We start from the raw sequence: 22,013 nt of genomic DNA, 5'->3' as shown, positions 1-22,013 counted from the left end.
GCATGATGAAGCCCTGGAGAGAGCTGGTGTACCCATCCTGAGTCCCAGCACAATGGAGTTTAGTGTATAAGGGTCATATGTACACCCATAAAATACTCACTGTAGCCAGACAGAGTTCTAAACAGAGAGTTCACTCTCTCTCCTCATTGTCAACTAAGTCTATGTAGAGCTGGTTTGGAGAAAGAAAAGACATGTTTTAGGTTGGCATTATAAAACAAGTTTCATATGAAGAGTGTCACTTATGAGAAGGCTGAGAGTTGCGAGTGTTGAAAGGCAGGGCAGGGGTCTGAAACTATTTCCTAAGGAGGCTGAGAGGAGTAAGAGGAAAAGAAGGTAAGAGTCACGGTCAAGTCAGAGAAAATACAATCCACTAATAAGCCAGAGACTGAGTAATGGGTAATTATGTGAGATTAAACACAACTGCGAAAGTAAAAATTATACCTCTACAAAGGGATAAGGTAGTGGGATATTTTATCAAAAATTTGGACAGGGGCTCATGAGACCCCATTCCTCCATGAGGATCTGTAGACAGTTAATGGCTTCTGAGGAAGGAAGAGACATTTTCTTCAGTTTTGTAGCCACTGGTAAAATGCCTGTGCTCCTAAAAGCAGCCACAGAACTCATTAGGTTACACACTCATCAGGTCCTTTTAAAGACATGAAATAGAATGGAAGCCAGGAGTGATGGCACACGCCTGTAACCCCAGCCTTCCAGAGGCAGAAGCAAGTGGATCTCTGTGAGTTCAGTGCTAGCCTGGTCTACATGGTGAGTTCCAGGATATCTGGGGCTACAGAGAAACCCTGTCTCAAAAAGACCAATATATATACTATATATGTTTTATGGGGCAGCTCAGCGGGGAGAGACCGGCTGCACCAGCAGAGGACTGAGTTCCCAGCACCCGCATGGTGGGGCACAGTCATCCGCAACCCCACTTCCCGGGATCCGACGCGCTCTTCTGACCTCCGCAGACACACACACACACACGTGTGCTCACATGTAGCCATATTGGAAACAGAATAAAATTAAAATTTCCTGCTAACAAAAATGTTGACATGTCCTAGAGGGGGAAGAAGTATCAACAGGCATGAAGTGAGCATAATTTAACTGGTACAAATGATGAGAGGCAGCATGTCTAGCTAAAGGGAGAGGACTTCACAAAAGATAAAAATTGATTATGAGATATCGGTAATATCCCAACTCAAAGTGTTAAAATGATTAAGATGTCATCTTGCATTGGGAGGGAGAGGCTGTCCAGCACAGAGAAGGATGTCCAGGACCTGTGTGAGTTCAGGCTGTTCACGAGCCTGGAGTATGAAGGGATCGGGTTCACAAACTATACAACCGTGGAGATAGTCACCAGAGCCTGTGAGATGTCACCCTGGGCTACATCCCTTTAAGCACATTGTGGGGTCACATTCTAGAATGGGGAGGGTAGAAGTTACTAGAGAAAAAGCCAGTAAGATAGATGAGGGTTGACTACGGCCAAAGGTGGCAGCAGCGTGCAGTCTTGGTGGTCTGACCATTGACTCAGCTCCACAGCCAGCTTCTGCACTGCTTCCCTCATGAAGTCTCCTCCAAGCTGCCCAGATACTAATTTACAACAGTTATATGTACAAATGCCCATGGAGGTGAGTGCTTTTTTTCTTTTCACTTGTTCCTCTCAGACTATTTACATTCACATTCTTTGAAAAGGAAGAGGAACTCTGGAACATTGAGAACACAAGGCAACAGACCAAAATAGGACAATATTCATTTTCCTCCAAGTAACATAATTTCATTCTTGCTCGTTGGCCAGCCATCTTAGGTGAATCAAGGACCTTCGAGTTCAGTGAGACACCCTATCTGAAAATTAAAAATGGAGAATGATCAAAAAGACACTGGGCATCCACCTTGGCCTCCATACACACACACACACACACACACACACACACACACACACACACACATATATATATATATAATATTTCCTGTATTCATTCATCTATTGCTGGCTGTCTTGGCCATCATGAATAGTGCTGCAATAAACATCGTAAGTACTTTTGCAGTAGACTGAGCTTTCTAGTTGAATCATATATCTAGTTTTAGATTTTTGAACCTCCATAGTGATTTCCAAGTGGCTGCACTTGTTTACAGCCCCCAGCAACATATAAGGGTTCCTTTCCCCTGAATCTTTTCCCATGTTGGTTGTCATTTATTTTCTTGATAGCCACCTGACTGAGGCAAGATGTAATCTCAATGTAGTTTTTATTTGCATTTCCCTGGTGGATGAGGATGATAAGCATTTTTCACGTACTTGAGGGCCATCTGTGTTTCTTTTCTTTGTTATTATTGTGTGTATAGTGTGGGGGAGGCTGGGTACCTCAGGGTGCCTGTGAAGGTCTGTGTCAGTCACTTCTGTTGCTCTGACTAATACAGCAATTTGTAGAAGGAAGACTTTGTTTGAGCCTACGGTTCCAGGGGAATCACAGTCCATCATGGCGGGGAGGCATGGTGGCTGGAGGCTGCTGGAGCAGGAGCAGCAGAAGCTAAGCTCTCACATCATCACTTAGGCACAGGAAGCAAGAGAGCAACTGGAGATCTGGTAAGGCTTAAGAACTCTCTAAGTCCACCCCCAGTGACGTGCTTCCTCCAGGATAGCCACACCTTCTAAAACCTCCCCAAACAGCGCCATCATCTGGGGATAAAATGTCCAAACACTTGGAGCCTATGGAGGACATTTTCATTCAAACCACCACAAAGTCAGCAGACAACTTTGTGGAATCCATTCTCTCCTTTTCTTGAGTCCCAGGGATCAAACTCATGTTGTCAAGCTTGAACTGCAAGCACTTTACCCACTGAGCCATCTTGCTGACCTTGTATTTCTTTTAATATCTGCCCAATTCAGGTGCCCAGCTATTGATTTTATGATTTTTACACAAAATGCCTGCTTTAATGTTTTAAAATTTTATTTTTAAATATTTTATTATTTTTATTTTATGTGTATGAGTGTATTGTCTTCATGTATGTAAGTGCACCTGTGTTGTGCAATGCCCTCGGAGGTCAGAAGAAGACATCAGATCCCCCAGAACTGGAGCTACAGATGGTTGCTAACCACCATTTGGGTGCTGGGAATCTAACCTGGGTCCTCTGATAGAGCAATCAGTGCTCTTAACTGCTGAGCCATCTCTCCAGCCCTAAAATTTTATTATATTTTGCATTTACTAATTTTGTATTCTTTTTAGATTTATATGCTTATTTGTGGGGGATGGTCTTCTGCCACTGGACACTTGGGCAGGTCAGAGGATGACTCACTGGAGTCAGTTCTCTCCTTCCACCATGTGAATTGTGGGGATCAAACTCAGGTCATCAGACTTGGTAGCAAGTGCCTTTACCCACTGAGCTATCTTACTGGACCCAAGCTTAATTTCCTGAGGGTTTTTTTTTTTTAACATATTCTAGCTATTTGTCTATGTCAGCTGTATGGTCATTGAAGACCTCTCACACAGTAGGCTGCCTCTTCATTCCGCTGATTGCTTCCTTTGCTGTCCAGCGCTTTCTTGGTTGATGCAACCCCATCGTCAGTTCTTGCTGTTGTTCCGTGAGCTGTTTGGAGTCCTTTTCAGAAAATCCTTGCTTATGCCTATATCTTGAAGCGGTTTCAAAGTTTCTGATCTTCCATTCAGGTCTTTGGTCTATTTTGAATTGATTTTTTTTTTTTTTTTGGTCTTTTTGAGACAGGGTCTCCCTGTAGCCCCAGCTGTCCTGGAACTCACTATGTAGACCAGGCTGGCCTTAAACTCACAGAGATCTGCCTGCCCCTACCTCCCAAGTGCTGGGATTAAAGATGTGCGCCACCATGCCTGGCTTGAATTGATTTTTGTACAGGGTCAGCTATAGGAAGTGTATTTCATTTACCTACATGTGGATATCCAGTTTTCCCAGTACCATTTGTTGAAAGATGCTCTTTTTTCCAATGCACATTTATGGCATCTTTGTCAAAAATCAGGTGGCCACTTGGGATCCACATAATGGAAGGAAAGAACCAACTCCTGTAATATGTCCTCTTACATACATACACACAAATAAAAAGGTAAGTAAAAATAATTTAATCATTCAGTATGTTATTTAAAAAATTTAAAAAGTGGGCTGGAAAGATGGCTCAGCAGTTAAGTGCACTGGTTGCTTTTGTAGATGACCTGGGTTTGGTTCTGGCCTCCACAGGCATTGCATGACACAGGTGCACTTACATACATGCAGGCAAAGCAGTCAAATACATAAAATTAAAACAAATAAATATATATATATTTTTAGACAGGGTCTCCTTATAGCCCCAGCTGGCCTGTAACTCATGATGTAGACCAGGCTGGCCTTGAACTCAGAGAGATCCACCTGCCTCTGCCTCATGAGTGCTGGGATTAAAAGCATACACTGTGCCACCATGCCCAGCAATAAATTAATTTAAAAAATAATAAAAATAAATCAAGTAGCTATAGTTATATGGATTTACTTCTGGGACTTCTATTTCATTGAACTACATGTCTGGTTTTGGGCCAGTACCATGCTGTTTTTATTTCTATGGTTCTGTAGTATAATTCTGGCTTGAACTCCTCTTTGTCAGTTATGAATATAGCTACATGCTGGCCTGCTTATGACTTCCACTTGGTTGGTATATCAGCATCTACCCTTTTCCTCTCTATCTCTATGTTTTTAGTGAGATATGTTTCCCACAATCAACCAGAAGTTGGATTTTGGGTTTTTGTTTTAATTTTTTTGGTTTATTTATTTATTTATTTTTATTTTGGTTTTTTGAGACAGGGTCTCCCTATAGCTCTAGATGGCCTGAAACCCTCTGCCTCCTGAATCCTAGGATTAAAGGCATGCACATGGTTTATTTTTAAGTTATATATATGAGTATATTTTCTGTAAGTGTACCATGTACATGCAATGCACACAGAGGCCAGAAGAGGGCGTTAGAGCCCCTGGAAATGGAGTTACAGGCAATTATTAGTCGCCATGTGGGTGCTGGAAACCAAACCTGGATCCTCTCCAAGAGTAGCCAGTGCCCAACCACTAAACCATCTCTCCAGCTCCCGGATCTTGTTTTTAATCTAATCACCTAGTATCTTTTTTATTGGTAAGTTAAAATTATTTACAGTTAAGGTTATTATTTTTGGGTTTGCTGATTCTTATAATTTTGGTGGTTGTTTCCGTGATTGGTTTGAATAGTATTTGTTTTTCATTCCTTATTCAAATGAGCAGTTTTCTGGTTTACTGAATTGGACATGAGTGATTCTTTCCTAGTCCTTTTTTTGTCGAAATATTTTTCTCATGAAATTATTTTTCTTGTGCTCTTGCTATTGAAATTCTTCTTCCTCTTGTATGTATAGTATTCCTTTAAGTGTCTTTTGAAATTTTTTTATGCTTTTAGGTTTTTTTTGTTTGTTTTGGCGGGTTTTTTTTTTGTTTTTTTTTTTTTTGCCTTTTTGAGACAGGGTCTCCCTGTAGCCCCAGCTGTCCTGGAACTCACTATGTAAACCAGGCTGGCCTTGAACTCACAGAGATCTGCCTGCCTCTGCCTCCCAAGTGCTGGGATTAAAGGTGTGCGCCACCACTCCTGGCTATGCTTTTAGTTTTTATCTCAGCTCCTTCTAGCGCATGAATTCCTAGGTTTGGTCTCTTGATCATGCCTATATTTATTGAATGCTATGGTCATATCTTTTTTGTAACTAAAAAATTGCTTATACTATCTAATAGTCTTCAATCAAAGAAATCAGTTACAGAAGCAATAGACATACTTTTGTATGCCTTGACCTGATCATTATCTGTCTACTCCAACCTGGTGGCTAGGATTCCATATATTCATATCCAGCAGGGTATGGTGTTTCAAAGCTGTAATCCCAGGTCTCAGGAGGCTGAGGAGGGAGGATCATGAGTTTGAAGCCATCTGGACTATGTGACAAGACTATCTCAAAAGAGAAGCAAAACAATAAAAAAATGACTGTGAATCCAGGTGTGTGTGGTAGCTCATGGCTAGAACCCACAGGAGGGTTGTCTTCCTGGGCTACACAGTGAAATACTATAGAGATTAAATTATTTAAATTTAATTAATTTATTTAGGGGAGCATGGCATACATGTGGAGGTCATAGGGCAACTTGCAGAAGTCAGTTCTTGCACTATGTGGGGTCTGGGGATCGAACTCAAGTTGTCAGGCATGGCAGCAAGTGTCTACCTGCTGAGCCACCTCACCAGCCTGTACCATAGAGATATATTAATGTCAAATACACTTGAAATTTTCTTCTATGCCCCACACAACAAAAATGCCAAATCTCTGATGAAGTTCAGAGGAAATTACGTTAGAATCCCTGTGGGTTTTTTGTTTGTTTGTTGTTTGTTTGAGATAGGTTCTCTCTTATAGTGTGGCCTTGAACTCCCTATCTAGCCAAAAATGAGCCTCCTGTCTCCACTTTCTAAGTTCTGTAACTAAAGGCATTCACCACTACCCCGTGTGTTTTGCATTTTAGATCTCATCTTACCTAATGTGAGACTTTCTGAGACAGATGCAGACTTCATCATCACAAATTCGTGAGGCTAGGTGTTAATTTTTTTTTTTAGAAATGTAAAAGTTGGAGAGGTCTAGAATAAATCTCCGTGTTCTGCCATGTCTCTTTCCCGTGCACCATTCTTAGTGCTGCAGGCATTCCCAGCAGCACCAATTACAAACCTTCTGGCTTTACTTGGTTCGCTGAGCTGAGCTCTGCTCTGTTCTGACTACTTCTAAAGCTTAACTTTGCCTTGGTTAACATCTTATGAGATATATGGAGCAAACTAGTCAGTACAGCTTAAACCAGAAGCAATCCAAGATATCCCTGTGCTCAGAGCACACACAGAGCTAAGACCAGGAGTTAGAGTAGTGGGCAGTGGGCATGCCTCCTAAAAGCTTCCTCGGTTACTTGTAAACACCAAGCCCAGGATGGAGTCTTTCAGTCCCAGACACAAATTCCTAAGGAAGGATGCTGATACCACATGGCCAGATGCCTTCCTACCTCCAGAAGTCATGGCCAAAAGATTGTGTTCTACAAACATGGCAGCCAAGAGCCACTACTGTAAAGGGTAGTTTGATGTTGGCATAAATGTTGTAGAAAGATGGGCCAAGAGGGGAAAGAGATTCTGGCCAGACATACCTTTTGGTGTCTACTTGTTAGGTTTTGGATAGAAGGGTAGTTCACAAAGGCACCGGGACAAATTACTGGGGAATAAGGAGTTTATTAGAAGTTATTATGCTACGGAAAGACAGAAAGGTAACAGCATGGCAGGAGTTTTCAGAGAGAGAGATTAGAGACCACTTGGAAGAGGGAGCTTCTTCTTACAGCTTCTAAGGATGGGGGAGGTTCACAGCTAGATTCTGAAAGCCAGGGTCTCCGATTCCCAGGCAGGATGCAGGGAAGAGGGTGAGGAGCAGGATGTGTATGGTGCCAATAGTACTAATATGCTCTCTGATGTTAATTCACTTCCCAGTAGAGAAATCCTGACACCAGGATATCTGTTAGGGACTCAGGATAATGTCCCAGCAGTAAGGTCCCTCTCTGTATCTGTGAGAGGGGAAACAGCTGCATAAGCAGCTGGACTCTAACTTTACATTCCCTGTACTACTGAAATTATCTGCAGCTAGACATTCAGAAGCTTTGAAGCTTCTGACATTTTACCCAGAAACAATAGGATCTTATGTTTCTTTAACTGTTCTTCACCCAAGTCTTACCTGGCTCCTTATTCATCTTGCTGATCAACTTCCAAAAGCCAATTGCAAATGTCAACAGATATTTCCTAGACTCCTAGGAGAGTTTTGCAGATAACAGGAGGTCTTTTTTCCCCCATATTTGCTTATTATCTATCTAGCTAGAAGGATTAGAAAGCATAAAAACTATATATAACACAGCATCTCTATGGCGCACTTAGAGTTCATTAAGCCTTTGCTGAGAATTTACCATTGTCTTGTTACAGAAACATGACATAGAAACACCCCATGGTGTGGTCCACATCACCATAAGGGGCTCATTGAAGAGAAACAGACCAGTTATCCTGTCATATCACGACATTGGGCTCAACCGTATGTATTTGATTTATAACTTCACTTTTTTCATGCATACTCTTTGTATATTAAAAAATGCAATAACAGTGTTCTAATAAAACAGACATGTTCCTCCTCTCTGACTTAACATTCCCTTTTTATTGCTACATTTATTAGTGATAGGATTAACATTCCTGGGAAAGTATGTAGGGAAAAGTATTTTAGAGGGAACTGGAATTACATTTTACCTTTGTGTTATGCCTGCTAAAGGATTGAAGATTATCTGATAAACTGATTAAGAAATTAGAAATGGGGGCTGGAGAGATGACTCAGCAGTTAAGAGCACTGGCTGCTCTTGCAAAAGACCCGGGTTCAGTTTCCAGCACCCACATGCAGACAAAACACTCATACATAAGAAATACAAATAAATAAAATATATTTTTTAATTTTTGGGGGGGGGTTCTTTTTGAGACAGTTTCTCCCTATAGCCTGAACTGTCCTGGAACTCACTATGTAGACCAGACTGGCCTTGAACTCACAGAGATCCACCTGCCTCTGCCTCCCAAGTGCTGGGACTACAGGCATGTGCCACCACACCCAGCTATATTTTAATTTTTAAAAGACATTAGAAATGGGGGCTAGAGGGGTGGCTCATTGGTTAAGAGCAGTGGCTACTCTTGCGGAGGACCCAGGTTCGATTCCCAGCATCCACATGGTGGCTAACAACTGTCTATAAGTCCAGTTCCAGGGGATATCCAACACTGTCTTCTGACTTCTGTGGGTATTGCACAACACTGGGGCACTTACATACATGCAGGCAATACATTCATACACATAAAATAAAAATAATAAAATATTTTTTAAAGACATTAGAAATGAAGTCTGATTTTTTTTTCATGTTTCAGAGTTTTAACTGTTTTGATTGATGTAATAAAGGTATTCTTTCTACAGACTTTTCTGTATGGTACAGATTGAGTATGACTAATCAAAAAACTAGAAATCTTAAATGCTATATATTTGAAACTGAGAGCTGATATGATTCCACAGAGAACACACAGATAAACCAAAAAAATTTATGAAATTATGTTCAATGCTGGTAGGAGAGCCAGGGGCACAACATGTTCACGTTCAGGTTCAGTCCCCTTATTACAAAAACATAGCAGTGAATTTTAATAATTACTTTAGCTTATGTTCCCAGGTATAAAAATAAATCTTTTATGTTCAGCTTTGGGTTCCATTCCCTAAGGCATCAAATTATGTATATAAAAGTATTTTCAAATCTGAAATCCATACCATATCTGCTACCAAGGATTTCAAAACAAGCATACCTAACAAGTAGTATAGAATTAGGCTCTAGCCACAGGTAGAGTCTGAAAATGTGTGTCTGCTCTGGCTTTCAGAGATGGTCCAAGTTTGAGTTGACAGTTCAGGGTTGGACCTTAGCACAAGAAGTGATGAAGGCCCTACACTAAGAGGGTAGAAATGGCACAGCATCCTCTCTGAGACCACAGCACCTTTGGCAAGAGACATGCTCCCGTGTGGGAAATGTCAGCAGCTGAGGATATCCCTCTAGCCAGGGTCATAGGGAATGGTCAGCATCTTCTTGTCAGAGCCAGGAATAAGATGCATGTAAAACAGCATTATGGATATGAGATCATTTTGTGGATCACCAAGAGACCCAACAAACATCCACAAAGTGGTTTCTATTCTGCATACATTGCATGGAGTTGAGAATGAATTGTTTTCCAACCACCAAAGTGCCTCCTATTGAGTCTTCCGGCAGCTTAAAGCACACACTTTGTCCAGACTCCTCACATAAATGGAATTGTGATTAGAAGGAAGTGAACGAACAATGTCACAACATTGCCTGAGCAGAGGAAAACTGGGGAGAGATGGAGGACTTGTGATCTACGGTTATTTTTATCTTATAGATAAATCCTGTTTCAACACATTCTTCAACTTTGAGGATATGCAAGAGATCACCCAGCACTTTGCTGTCTGTCATGTGGATGCCCCAGGCCAACAGGAAGGGGCACCCTCCTTCCCAACAGGGTAAGACCACAGGGGAGATCTCGGATGCATGCAGTCCAAAGAGCCAATGGCTGGGCTAAAGGGAGAGCAGTATTGTGTGTCCCTCCCACTTGATGGGCTCACGGTTGACAGGTGAAGTCCCTTGCCTGTGGTCTTCCTGTTTTCTGCCTTTGGTCTCAGAAGCTTGTGTGTAAGTCTGCTGGGGGATACTGGATGTTTTCCCATAGCCAGGAATGTCTCTGCACAGCTGGTGGGACCTGGGTTTCTATAATCAGAAAGCTTAATGTGTCTGAAACACCCACTTCCACTGACTTTGGTCTGTCCCCTACTCATCTCTTTTACATCTGTCATTTTTGTGTCTCCAGAACTGATGACTACATAGGCCTGGACTCAGACTCCTTTGAACCTCCCTGGGAGGACCTCTCCATCTGAGCTCCCATCTAGGGATGGATTTGGGGTATCTGGGTAACCATTTATTCTGAAGCCGGGGGTACCTCCTGACTGGCCTTGGCACTCAACATTATCCTAAACCTTCTCTGCGTGTCAGAGTCCCAGGCTTCCAATCGGACATGTTGTCAATGGAGAGGGCTTTGGGAGGAGGAGTGGGAGCACATGCTGTGCAGGGCTCATGCTTCCTCTCCTCCACTCCTCCAGAATCGTGTGCTGCCTTGGCCAGTGACTGTGGTAGAATACACACTGCAGGCAAGGAAGAGCCTGCACCTGCCTAGAACCCTCCAGATACTGCTTCAATGCTTTGTCTCTTAGCTCACTTGATTCACACAACCATACGGGCTACACACACCAGTACACAAATAAGGAGAAGAGCTGGACTTTCAACCCAAATAGGATAGCTGCAGAATCTGTTTACTCTCTCCTTGTTGTTGTGCCTCTCAAATGCGAGTTTTCTGGTGGCCACTGGATATCAAACCAGCTGTTCTCTGATGGTGCACAAATAGTTTTGAGAACACTGCATCTGTCCTTAACAGAGCTAGGCTGACTTCCCTGTTGGTTGTAGAGCAGATCCTGCCTCATATGGCATATGGGAGGCCATTTACTCTGTGTGCAGCAAGACTGACAGTCACCAGAGGCCAGAGAAGGTACTGCAGTGAAGCAGGGAGGGGAAGGGGGCTTTTAAAGGCAGAACACACAGCTGCTTCATTCCTGTGGAATTAGTAGTTGCACAGACAGTGGGGTCACACTGACCCTTAAATGCAGCAATAAGCAAGTACAGAAGCCAAAAGCAAGCAACTGTTAGTCATTTTCTTAACAGAGGTATAGAGACCTTGACAGTAAGGGGCTTTCTGATTATTGTTATTATTTCAGTATACTACCAAGAAAGACAGGATATTGTTTAGTTTATTTTCCCTTGGGTGGGCAAGAAACATAGCTGCAATGCCTGAGTGGCAATATTCCTCTCCATGGTCAGCTATTTCTGGAAAGAAAAAAAAAAAAAAAAAAAACTTCTGGGGAGAAGTGACTTACTGGAACTAAGTTCAGACCTTGAACTGGCTGCTTCTCTGATTTTTAAAGTCTAGGTGGCTACTTTGTACAAAATGGAGTTGCTCTAGTCATTATACATGTGTGTGTATCTGTGTCTGTGTCTGTATGTGTTTGTGTGTGTGTGTGTGTGTGTGTGTCTGTATGTGTTTGTGTGTGTGTGTAAAATATATATAATGCCGTCTTAGAAGGTCCTGTCCATCTCTGATTCAGTCATCTCTCTGACTTTCTCCTTTTCTTCTTCCTCTTAGTCAGCTGCTAGACTTTCCTGACCACTTTAGGATCAGATAGATCATTTCACAAATAAGCAATTAACAAAATAACCTATGCTTAAGTGAAATAAATGAACAATATTGCCGAGGAACCCAAGTTTTATAATGTTGCATAGGCCCAGGAAAGCTTGGTTTCTTGTTCCAGTCAGCTACTTTTCTATGATCAGCAGACTGAGAGCTATTTCCTAGGTTGACTCTTACTGTGGAAGTTTCCTGAGCTTGGAAGTGAACATTAAGGTTTGGAAATAACAGAGGAGTGGGCCATCTAACCAGTTCTTTTCCTGTTGTTTCCTCTGGTACTAGACACGTGACCCCTCTTCCTATCTTTTTAACATGGAGCATTATGCAACATGTCAACTGTTTCTAGTTCCACATCACATCCTTTGAGACTTAGGAAAAAGATTGTTTCTCTGTGACTTCTAGACTGGTCAAGGTCTTTTAGTGACTGAACTATGTGTGCTTCTAATTCAGGAGGTATCTTTCTGGATTTCAGGTATCAGTACCCCACTATGGATGAGCTGGCTGAAATGCTGCCTCCTGTTCTTACACACGTAAGGTAAGTTCATTCTGTAGCCTTTTCCCCATCATTCTATCACTCCTGATAAACAGATATTCTTCCATTGGGCTCTACATCCAGCCTCATCACTTTGTTGTTTTAGTTTGACCCTTTATATTGTCTGTGTTCATGCAAATGAAGTCATGAGCAAAACAGTAGTCACTATGTTCATCAGGCTTAGTTGGGAGATGGGCACACTTAATAAACAATTACAAAAAAATGCCTTTAACAAAGTGGGGCTGGAGTTTAGCTCAGTGATAGAGCACCTGTTTAGCATGCACTGTACTCTGGGATTGACCTTCTGCACCAAGCAACATCAACACAAAGAAGTCCATTTGGGTACTGTAGATTGTGAGCAGGATCCTCATAGATGAGGTTGGCTAGGGAATGCCTCTTTAAGAAGGGGTCATGCAAACTGAGATCCAGCTCAACAGAGAGCCAAGGCAAGGGGAAAAAATAATGATAAAATCGAGTGGGAGGAAGGCATATGGTAAAATTTGAAAAAACAGACACAGACCAGATTACATCGGTCTAAGAGATCAAAGGTTGGCATTGTTATTCTTTAGTTTAAAGGAAAGACACTGAAGGATTTTAGTCCTGGAATGATACATAAGTTAGTCATTTTAAATGATCACTGTAGAGGCTAGAGAAATGGCTCAGTCATTAACAATGAGTACTGCTATAGCAAAGGATCCAACTTTGGTCCCCAGCACTGTCATCAGGTGCTAGGGGATCCAGTGACCTCTTCTGTTTTTCATAGAAACTGCACTGGACAAAGTCACAAACAGGCACACACATAAACAATTATTGAAAATAAAATTTTCTGAGCATGGTAGCACAGGCCTTTAATCCCAGCACTTGGAAGGCAGAGGCAGGTGGATCTCTGTGAAATGGAGGTCATCCTACTTTACATAGCGAGTTCCAGACCAGCTAGGGATACATAGTGTGAACCTGTCTAAAAAAAAAAAAAATTTAATTAAAAATCCTTAAAAGGAGCTGGGTGTGGTGGCGCACGCCTTTGATCCCAGCACTTAGGAGGCAGAGGCAGGCAGCAGGCGGATCTCTGTGAGTTTGAGGCCAGCCTGGTTTACATAGTGAGTTCCAGGTCAACTGGCGCTACAGGGAGACCCTGTCTCAAAAACAAAACAAAACAAAAAAATCCTTAAAAGGGCCAGGCCTGGTGGTGCATGACTTTAGTCCCAGTACTCAGGAGGCAGAGACAGTAAAATCTCTGTGAGTTCAAGGCCCGCCTGGTCTACATAGCAAATTCGAAGTAGTAATCAGTGGATTACTGATGGATCTTGAGGTAGTAGGACAATGAAGATAAATTTAAGGTTTGAGGTATATTTCACTGAACTATAAACAAATTTTGAAAGTAGGTAAATATAGGTAGGGTATTGAAATTTGTGCCTAAATTCTCATAGCTAGTAACTGTCAGTGCCAGGATATGCACCCAGGTTGTATTCTTACCATCATGCAGTTCCACTGAATGTAGTTGACACTGGCAATTGTTTGTCTTTCCTGTTCATAGTGTGAAGAACATCATTGGTTTTGGAGTTGGAGCAGGAGCCTATATCCTCAGTAGATTTGCAGTAAGTATGAGGAGGGTAGGTCTCAACTCCCCTGGGGTCTTGAGTGGGTCACAGATATGAGTGCCGTGTTAAATAGCAAGGTACTGCTCTGGTCTTGCAGGGTGTGTGTGTGTGTGTGTGTGTGTGTGTGTGTGTATGGGTGTGTAAAACTTAATTTTTTATTACATTAAAAATTTTTATTAGGCCGGGCATGGTGGCGCATGCCTTTAATCCCAGCACTTGGGAGGCAGAGGCAGGCGGATCCTCTGTGAGTTCAAAGCCAGCCTTGTCTACAGAGTGAATTCCAGGCAGCCAGAGCTACAGGGAGACCCTGTCTCAAGAAGACCAAAATATAATTTTTATTAGAATTGCCTTCTTTAAAAAGTAACATGATTACATTGAAAAAAAAATGTGTATAGGTTGAAGAATTTGGAAAGGGACTGAATGGCGAACTAACATTACAGTAACAGTGAAATTTCACATTATTGTTGAAACTTGGTAGCACAGTTTTGTCAGCAAATAATATTCAAAAATTATAGTAGACATAAAGGATTGTGAATTTACAATTATAAAATACAATTATGTAATTTTAGTTTGAGAATTGTATCAATTTAGTTATTACAGTACTTTCCTTTTTTAACTTCCCAGACTGTGATTTTGATCTCTAGAAGTTCAATGAGGTGTTTTGCCTTTTCTGTAGGGCACAGGTGAAGGCACACTGGAGCTGTAGAAGAGTAGTGGAAAACTAATTGAAAACCTCTTGGTTTTTCCTGGGAATGGGAATGGTCCTCCTGAATGCCCAGGACCATATATGGAGTCAAGACTATAGCCAGCCCTCAGGGTGGTTGGGATGTCTATTCTAGAAAATCAGTCTTCCCAGGACCAGAATCTTCAAATGGCAGAGATCTTTCCTGTCTCCAGCATAAGCCCAGCACAGAGGCAAAGCCACTGCCATGTATAACCTGGGACCTCAGGGGAGGGGGCTGTAAGGAATGAAGTCACTCAGAGGAGGCTGAAACTGCTGCCAAACATCAGAAAGTCCTCCATCCTCTGCTCTGCTCCACCATCAGCCCACCACCAGAGGAATGTGGGACTGTGGCTTTCAGTAGGAGACCACTGAATTTCCTCCTAGGCGACAAAGCCTTTTGGGTGACGTTACCAGTTCAAATCGTTTCAAGAAAAAACTTTCAGAAGCCCTTGTTGGCCAAAGCAGCCCCTGTAAACCTGAGCAGCCTCACACCAAGGATTTCAACATAAGAGGAAGACCCCCTGTGACTTGAACAACAGCAGCATGCTCAAAGATCATGTCTTCCCTATGCATCCATACAAGGGATTTGATAGCATTCTGAGAGACTGGTTTCCAGATGCTAGTTCAGATTTCAAGAAGTCTCTTCTCCCTAGCACCTCCAGAAGTCTTCCTTTTAAACATGAGGTGTTGGGCATAGCACAAATCTGCTAAACACATTCCAGTTGTTTTAGAAGAAGCAGGGGCAGTGGAAGTCTCTTACAGTTTTCTTTGTCTCTCTCTCAGCTCAACCATCCAGAGCTTGTAGAAGGTCTTGTGCTCATTAACATTGACCCATGTGCTAAAGGCTGGATTGACTGGGCAGCTTCCAAAGTAAGTGCCAGATGATGGTGTCCATCTTCTGGCTCGTCCTCCTTCCCCTCCCCCTTCCCATCTCTTCCTCCTCTTCCTTCAACTCATCCCCTCTTTCTTCTTTTGGTGGTACTAGAGATTAAACCCAGGGCCTCATGCACACTAGGGTACCAGTTTATCACCAAACTACATCCCTTGCCCTCTTTTTTTTACTTTTTATTTTGAGACAAGGTCTCACTAAGTTACCCTGACTGGCCTCGATCTTGTGATCCTCTAACCTCAGCCTCCTGAATAGCTTGGATTTCAGGCCTCCATCATCAAACTAGACTTCTCTTGTTTCTTTGTGAATATAGCTTAGCTTTTAAATTTTTTATTGAGCTATATAAAAATTTAAGTCAAACATTTGATGTGTACAGCCTGATGAATGTTTATAAGGATCACTATTACCCAACCCATACATAGAATAGTTCCATCTCTTCAGGAGATTTCCTTGGGCTTTTTCAGGTCTGGCACTTCTTTCCCAGTAATGAACTTATTCTGACTTCTGTCAGCACAGATTGGTTTTATCTCTCCTGAAATGTCATCTAATTTGGGGCATAGATTACATATTCTTTTGTGTCTAGCTTTCTCCACTCACTGTCAGTAAGACTCATCTCTGTCGTGTATAGTGGTTCTTTTTAATTATTCTGTGCTAGTCTGTATATAAAGCATAAAATGAGCTAGTATGTTTCACTCTTAGGAATTAGGCTCCTCTCAACACACCTGCAGCACAGTCCCATTCTGATTGCTGCATATCCTCAGACATTTGACATTGATAGTCCTTTTCTTTTTTAAAAAAACATTCTTTTTTAAATTTTATGTGTTATGAGTGTATTGCTTGCATGTATGTAAATGCACCCATGTTGTGCAAATGCCTTGGAGGCCAGAAGAGGGTGTTGGATCCCCTGGAACTAGAGTTAGGATGGTTGTTAGCCACCATGTGGGTGCTGGGAACCAAACCCAGGTCTTTCGCAAGAGCAGCCAATGCCCTTAACCACTGAGCCATCTCTCCAGCCCTTCCTTTACTGTTATTAAAAAGATGTTTTACATATAATATTAATTTCATTACCCACCATGAATATTCCTTTAGTTATTAAAATAAACTAATTTTGGGGGGGTCTTTTTGAAACAGGATCCCTCTGTAGCCCCAGCTGAACTAGAACTTGTTATGTAGACCAGGCTGGCCTTGAACTCTGCCTCCCAAGTTCTGGGACTACAGATGTGGGTCACCTTGCCTGCCTACCATCTAAATTTTAAGTTATGCTCATAGCTAAATAATCCTGTTTTAATTTGCATCTCCCTGAGGAGTGATATCATTGAGTACCTTTATTGAATATACTGTTGTAAATGTCTTTTACCCATCCCCTGTGTGTACCCTGTTGAAAAATATTCTGCATATAAGTCCTCTGCTAGGTACATGTACTACTTAGTTTTATGTTCCTGTGACCAAAATAACCAAGAGAAAAACTTACGGGAGGAAAGATTTATATGGCTGGTGGGTTCAGACATTTGAGTCTTTTATGACAGAGAAGGGGTGGAAGAACAGAGCACTCACATGGTGGAAGGAAGAAGAGATGACAGAAAAGAAGCAGGCAAGATAGAGTCCCCACGGGCACCCCCTCAGAGGCCTGTTTTCCTACATTTACTGCCTTCCAGTTCTGCGATCATTTTATGCATGCAACAAGATCATTTGTTCCTTAGGTCAGCGCCCTCAGATCTAGTTGTTTTGGGAAGGTCTGTCAGAGAGACACTGAAAGGTAAGTTTTAATAAGTTTTCCTTTCTGTGTTTTTTGTAATATTGACAAGGTTTTACTCTGTAGCCCAGGACAGCTTCAAACTTGTGTCATTCCTCCTGCCTCAGCCCCCCAAGTATTGGCTTGAGCCACCACTCAGTTACTTAGTGTATGTGTGGGGCAGGGGGTGTTATCTTTTGTTCTTTAGCATAGGCTTCATGTAGCCCTGTCTGGTTTTGAACTCCCCATCTAATTGAGGATGCCCTTGAACTCCTGTTCCTCCCGCATTCACCTCCCAGAGACTGGTATTACAGGGCTGCACCACCATGCTCCACCCCTAAAACAACCAGCACATATATTAAGATCCGAGGACACCTTCCCCCTTGCTGAGGCATGGTCTCTTTTCTTTCTACCACCATGTGACTTACTCCAGACCATCTGGCTTTTTACATGGGTTCTGTATCTGAAGAGATGGCTCAGTGGTCAAGAGTATTTGTGGGTCCTACAGAAGACCCAAATTCGGTTCCCAGCATCCATGTTGAAAGGCTCACAACTGCCTATAACTCTAACACCAGGGGATCCTACCCCTCTTCTGGACTCTAGAGATTGACTCAGGTCATCAGACTTGGGTGGCTAGGCCATCTCCTGGCCCCAGTGGTAGGAAAAATGCCTCCTCCTCCTCCTCCTCCTCCTCCTCATTATTATTATTATTATTATTATTATTATTACTATTTCTATTACTGAGGCATGTGTGCCACTATGTACATGTGTAAGTCAGAGGACAATTTGCAGGAGTTGGCTCTTTCCCTCTACCATGTGAGTTCCAGAGATTGAACTCAGATCATCAGGTTTGGTGACAAGTGCCTTTAACTGATGAGCTGTCTCTCTGTGTTTGTTACTTCATTTTGAAACAGGCTTCTCAACATAGCACTAACTCTCCTGGTACTGCTGTGTAGGGCAGTATGGCCTTGAAATGGCATCAGTTCTCCCACCTCTGCCTCCAGAGCACTAGGACCACAGGTGTCCGCCACCATGCTTGGCTTCCTAGCCCTTCCTTAACACACCCAAGCTGGCATCACCCAACTAACACACCCAACTACCCATCATGTATTTACATCTCAAATGTCTTCTGTCTGTGGCTTGTATTCTTCTTCCCTTTATGAATAAAATGAATGAATGATCACTATCTTTAATAAGATAATTGTTGATGTTTGTTATATGGAAAAATGAAGGAATTTAATTAACCCTTAAGATGAGAGCAAGGAGATGGGAAACTAAAGAAGCATGTTAGTCTGTTTATTTATATAAGCATTCCCCATGCTAAACTAGAGTTAAGAAGAGATAAGGAGCCAGGTGAGTGCCAGGACAGTTGTGACTACAGGGAGACCCTGTCCCAAAAAGACCAAAAAAAAAGAGAGAGAGAGAGAGAGATAAGGAGGTTTCAGCAGGTAAAGGCATTTGCCATCAAGCCTGATCTCCCAGGTTGTCCTCTGACCTCCACATGCACACTATGGCACACATGCACCCACACACATTCTCATAGGCACATGCCCAAAAGCACATACACACACAGAAATTTTAAATATTTTTTAAAGGAGGGGGGAGCTGGGCACGGTGGCACACACCTTTAATCCCAGCAGCATTTGGGAGGCAGAGGCAGGTGGATCTTTGTGAGAGTGAGGCTAGCCTGATCTACATTATTGGGGAAAAAAAAAAAAAAAAAAAAAAAAAAAAAAAAAAAAAGGACTGGAGAGATGGCTCAGCGGTTAAGAGTGCTTATGAGTCTTATAGAAGACCCAAATTCTGTTCCCAGCACCCACATTAAAAGGCTCACAACTGCCTATAACTTTAATGCCAGGGGATCCTAACCCCTCCTCTAGACTCCAAAGGCACTTGCCACTCATGTGCACATACCCATATACATATATACACAGTTTTAAAAAAATAAGAGAGGGGCTGGAGAGATGGCTCAGCGGTTAAGGGCACTGACTGCTCTTGCAGAGGACCCAGGTTCAATTCCCAGCACCCACATGGTGGCTATGAACCGTCCTTAACTCCAGTTCCAGGGGAATCTGAAGCCTTCTTCTGACCTCTGTGGCATTGCACGACACGGATGCACTCACATACATGCAGGCAATCTACTCATACACATAAAATAAAAATCATAAATAAAATATTTTTTTAAAACTTTAAACAAATAAAAAAATAAAAATAAAAGAAATGCTAGGAGTTGGTGGTTGATGCCTTTAATCCCAGCACTCAGAAGGTAGAGGTAGGTGAACTTTGTGAGTTCAATGCCACCAGGCCAGTCAGGGCTACACACTGAGACCCTGTTTCAAATTAACAAATAAGTAAATGAAAAATTCTTTAAGAAAAGATGGGAGCTGGAGAGATGACTCAGAAGTTAAGAGTACTAACTTTCAGAGAACCTGGGTTCAGTTCCCAGCACCCATATGGCAGCCCAAACCCTCTGTAGCTCCAGTTTCAGGGGATCTGATGTCCTTCTTGCCTCTGTGGGTACCAGGCATGCACATGGTACACACATATATATGCAGGCAAAACATTCTATTTTATTATATCATATTTACATTGCTTAAAGTAATTCATTGTTTTTTAGGTAGGAAAGAAGTAGAGTTTTTTTTTTTTTTTTTTTTTTTTTTTTTTTGGTTTGTTTTTTTTTTTTTTTTTTTGGTCTTTTTGAGAGAGGGTCTTGCTGTAGCCCCAGGTGGCCTGGAACTCACTATGTACACCAGGCTGGCCTTGAACTCAGAGATCCACCTGCCTCTGCCTCCTGAGTGCTGCGACCAAAGGCATGCACCACCATACACGGCCTTTTCTCATTTTATGTGTGTGTGTATGTGGTGTGTGTGTGTATTGTGTGTATGCATGTTTTGCATGTGTTCAGGTGCAAGTGTATACATGTGCACGTGGAGGCCCAAGGTTGATGTTGGGAATCATCCTCTATCATTCTTCCTCCTTGTTCATTGAGACAGGGTCTCTCAAACAAACTCAGAGCTCACTGATATGGCTAGTCTTGCTAGTCAGCTTGCTCTGGGGATCCTGTCTCTGCCTTCTAAGGCTAGAATTACAGGAGCTGCCATGTCCAGCAAGTATTTATGTGGGTTTCTGGGGATCTGAACTCTAGTCCTCACACCTGCACAGCAAACACTTTAACCACTGAGCCATCTCCTCAGCCCCAACAATACTTTTTTACATTTATTTGTGTATTTGTGTGGGGATACACTCATGTCATGGCAGACAAGTGGATATAAGAAAACTCTCGAGAGTTGACGCTCTTCTTCCACTATGTGGGGTACAGGATCCTCATGCTTAACGGCAAGCACCTTTACCTGCTGAGCCACCTCAGGAACTCCAATTATATTTTTAATACAAAAACTGATACCTGGAGCTGCAGAAATGGCTCATCACTTGCTGCTCTTGTAGAGAACCTGGGTTTGGTTCCCAGCACCAACATGGCAGCTAACTGTTAAGGTTCAAATAGCCTCCTCACCAACAGGACCCCAAGGACTTCTCATGCTCCTGAGAAAAGGGAACCTAGCTGTTAAGCACCTTGGTCTTTGAAGTCAAGAGAAGCAGACTTTTCTCCACCCTTTGGCCAACACAGCAGGCTTCCCCTTTGATCTTTAAAGAGGACAGGTTTTAACCGTCCCGTTTCCCCCCCCCCCCCCCCCACAACTTTAAAAAAAATACATCTTCCTGCCTTCTGCAGGAAGCAGAAGCCTCCCTTTTTAAAGGACCCTAGCTCAAGACCCGGGCAGACATTTTCCTTGCCCAGAAGGGAATCTGTCCCATGTGTTCCTTTGCTAATAAACCCTATTTTGATGGAGTTTTATCTGTGTCCTGGTGCCTTCTCCATTCGCTCGTTCTCCACCAACTTTTTACCTATCACTAACAACCATCTGTAACTCCAATTTCAGGTGATCCAGTGTCCTCTTCTGGCCTCCATGAGCACTGCCTGCACATGGTACACTTACATACATGCAGGCAAAACACTCATACACATAAAATAAAAGTGGTCTGAAGTAGCCTGGTCTACATCATGAGACCTAGTCTGAAAATAAATAATTTTTAAAATGTTACTTGAGCCAAAAATGGTAACATATACTGTAATCTCAGTGCTTATAAGGCAGAAAGATTGTGAGATTGAGGCCAGTCTTAGCTATATAACTATACCATATCCCCCAAATTTTAAAAAGTATTAATTGCCTATTTAAGAAAATGAGAAAATTCCTTTTGTGTTTGTTTGTTTGGTCGGTTTTATTGTTGATGTTTTTGAGATAAGGGTCTCCCTATAGCCCCAGCTGGCCTGGAACTTGCTTTGGAAACCAGGGTGGCCTTGATCTCATAGAGATCCACCTGCCTTTGCCTCCTGAGTGCTGACAGTAAAGGTGTGCGCCACCACGCCCAGCTGAAAATTCTTATGGTAATTCGAAAATGGATATATAACATCCTAATTTTGTTAAATATATACATGCATTAAAAAAGGAAAATAATTTACTAGTGGTTACATCTTTCACTGTTAATATTACAAAGGACAGTTTTCCTGTTTTCTTTTTTCATAATTTTCTATAATAAGTACTTTTGTAGCTATTTAAAAATATCCTACCTACCAAAAGATCAAATTCTAAACAGTTTGTTTATACCTTTCTAC

At 42.2% G+C, this 22,013-nt stretch overlaps 1 protein-coding gene across 1 annotated transcript in view; it reads left to right on the top strand.

The window, feature by feature from the left end:
- Nucleotides 1-1,622: 1,622 nt before the first annotated feature.
- LOC103748523 (protein NDRG3-like) overlaps nucleotides 1,623-22,013 on the top strand; it is a 35,414-nt gene continuing 15,023 nt past the window's right edge. Inside the window, 7 exon segments of the mRNA XM_008851173.1 lie at nucleotides 1,623-1,628; nucleotides 7,183-7,278; nucleotides 7,979-8,084; nucleotides 9,977-10,097; nucleotides 12,339-12,401; nucleotides 13,933-13,993; nucleotides 15,504-15,590. Coding sequence (XP_008849395.1) covers nucleotides 1,623-1,628; nucleotides 7,183-7,278; nucleotides 7,979-8,084; nucleotides 9,977-10,097; nucleotides 12,339-12,401; nucleotides 13,933-13,993; nucleotides 15,504-15,590 — 540 coding nt within the window.

This window comes from Nannospalax galili, unplaced genomic scaffold, assembly GCF_000622305.1.
Source record: "Nannospalax galili isolate Female #2095 unplaced genomic scaffold, S.galili_v1.0 scaffold2126, whole genome shotgun sequence".
Lineage (NCBI taxonomy): Eukaryota > Metazoa > Chordata > Mammalia > Rodentia > Spalacidae > Nannospalax > Nannospalax galili.
Note: the sequence above shows the minus strand (reverse complement) of the source record. Positions and strands in the feature narration are given on the sequence as shown.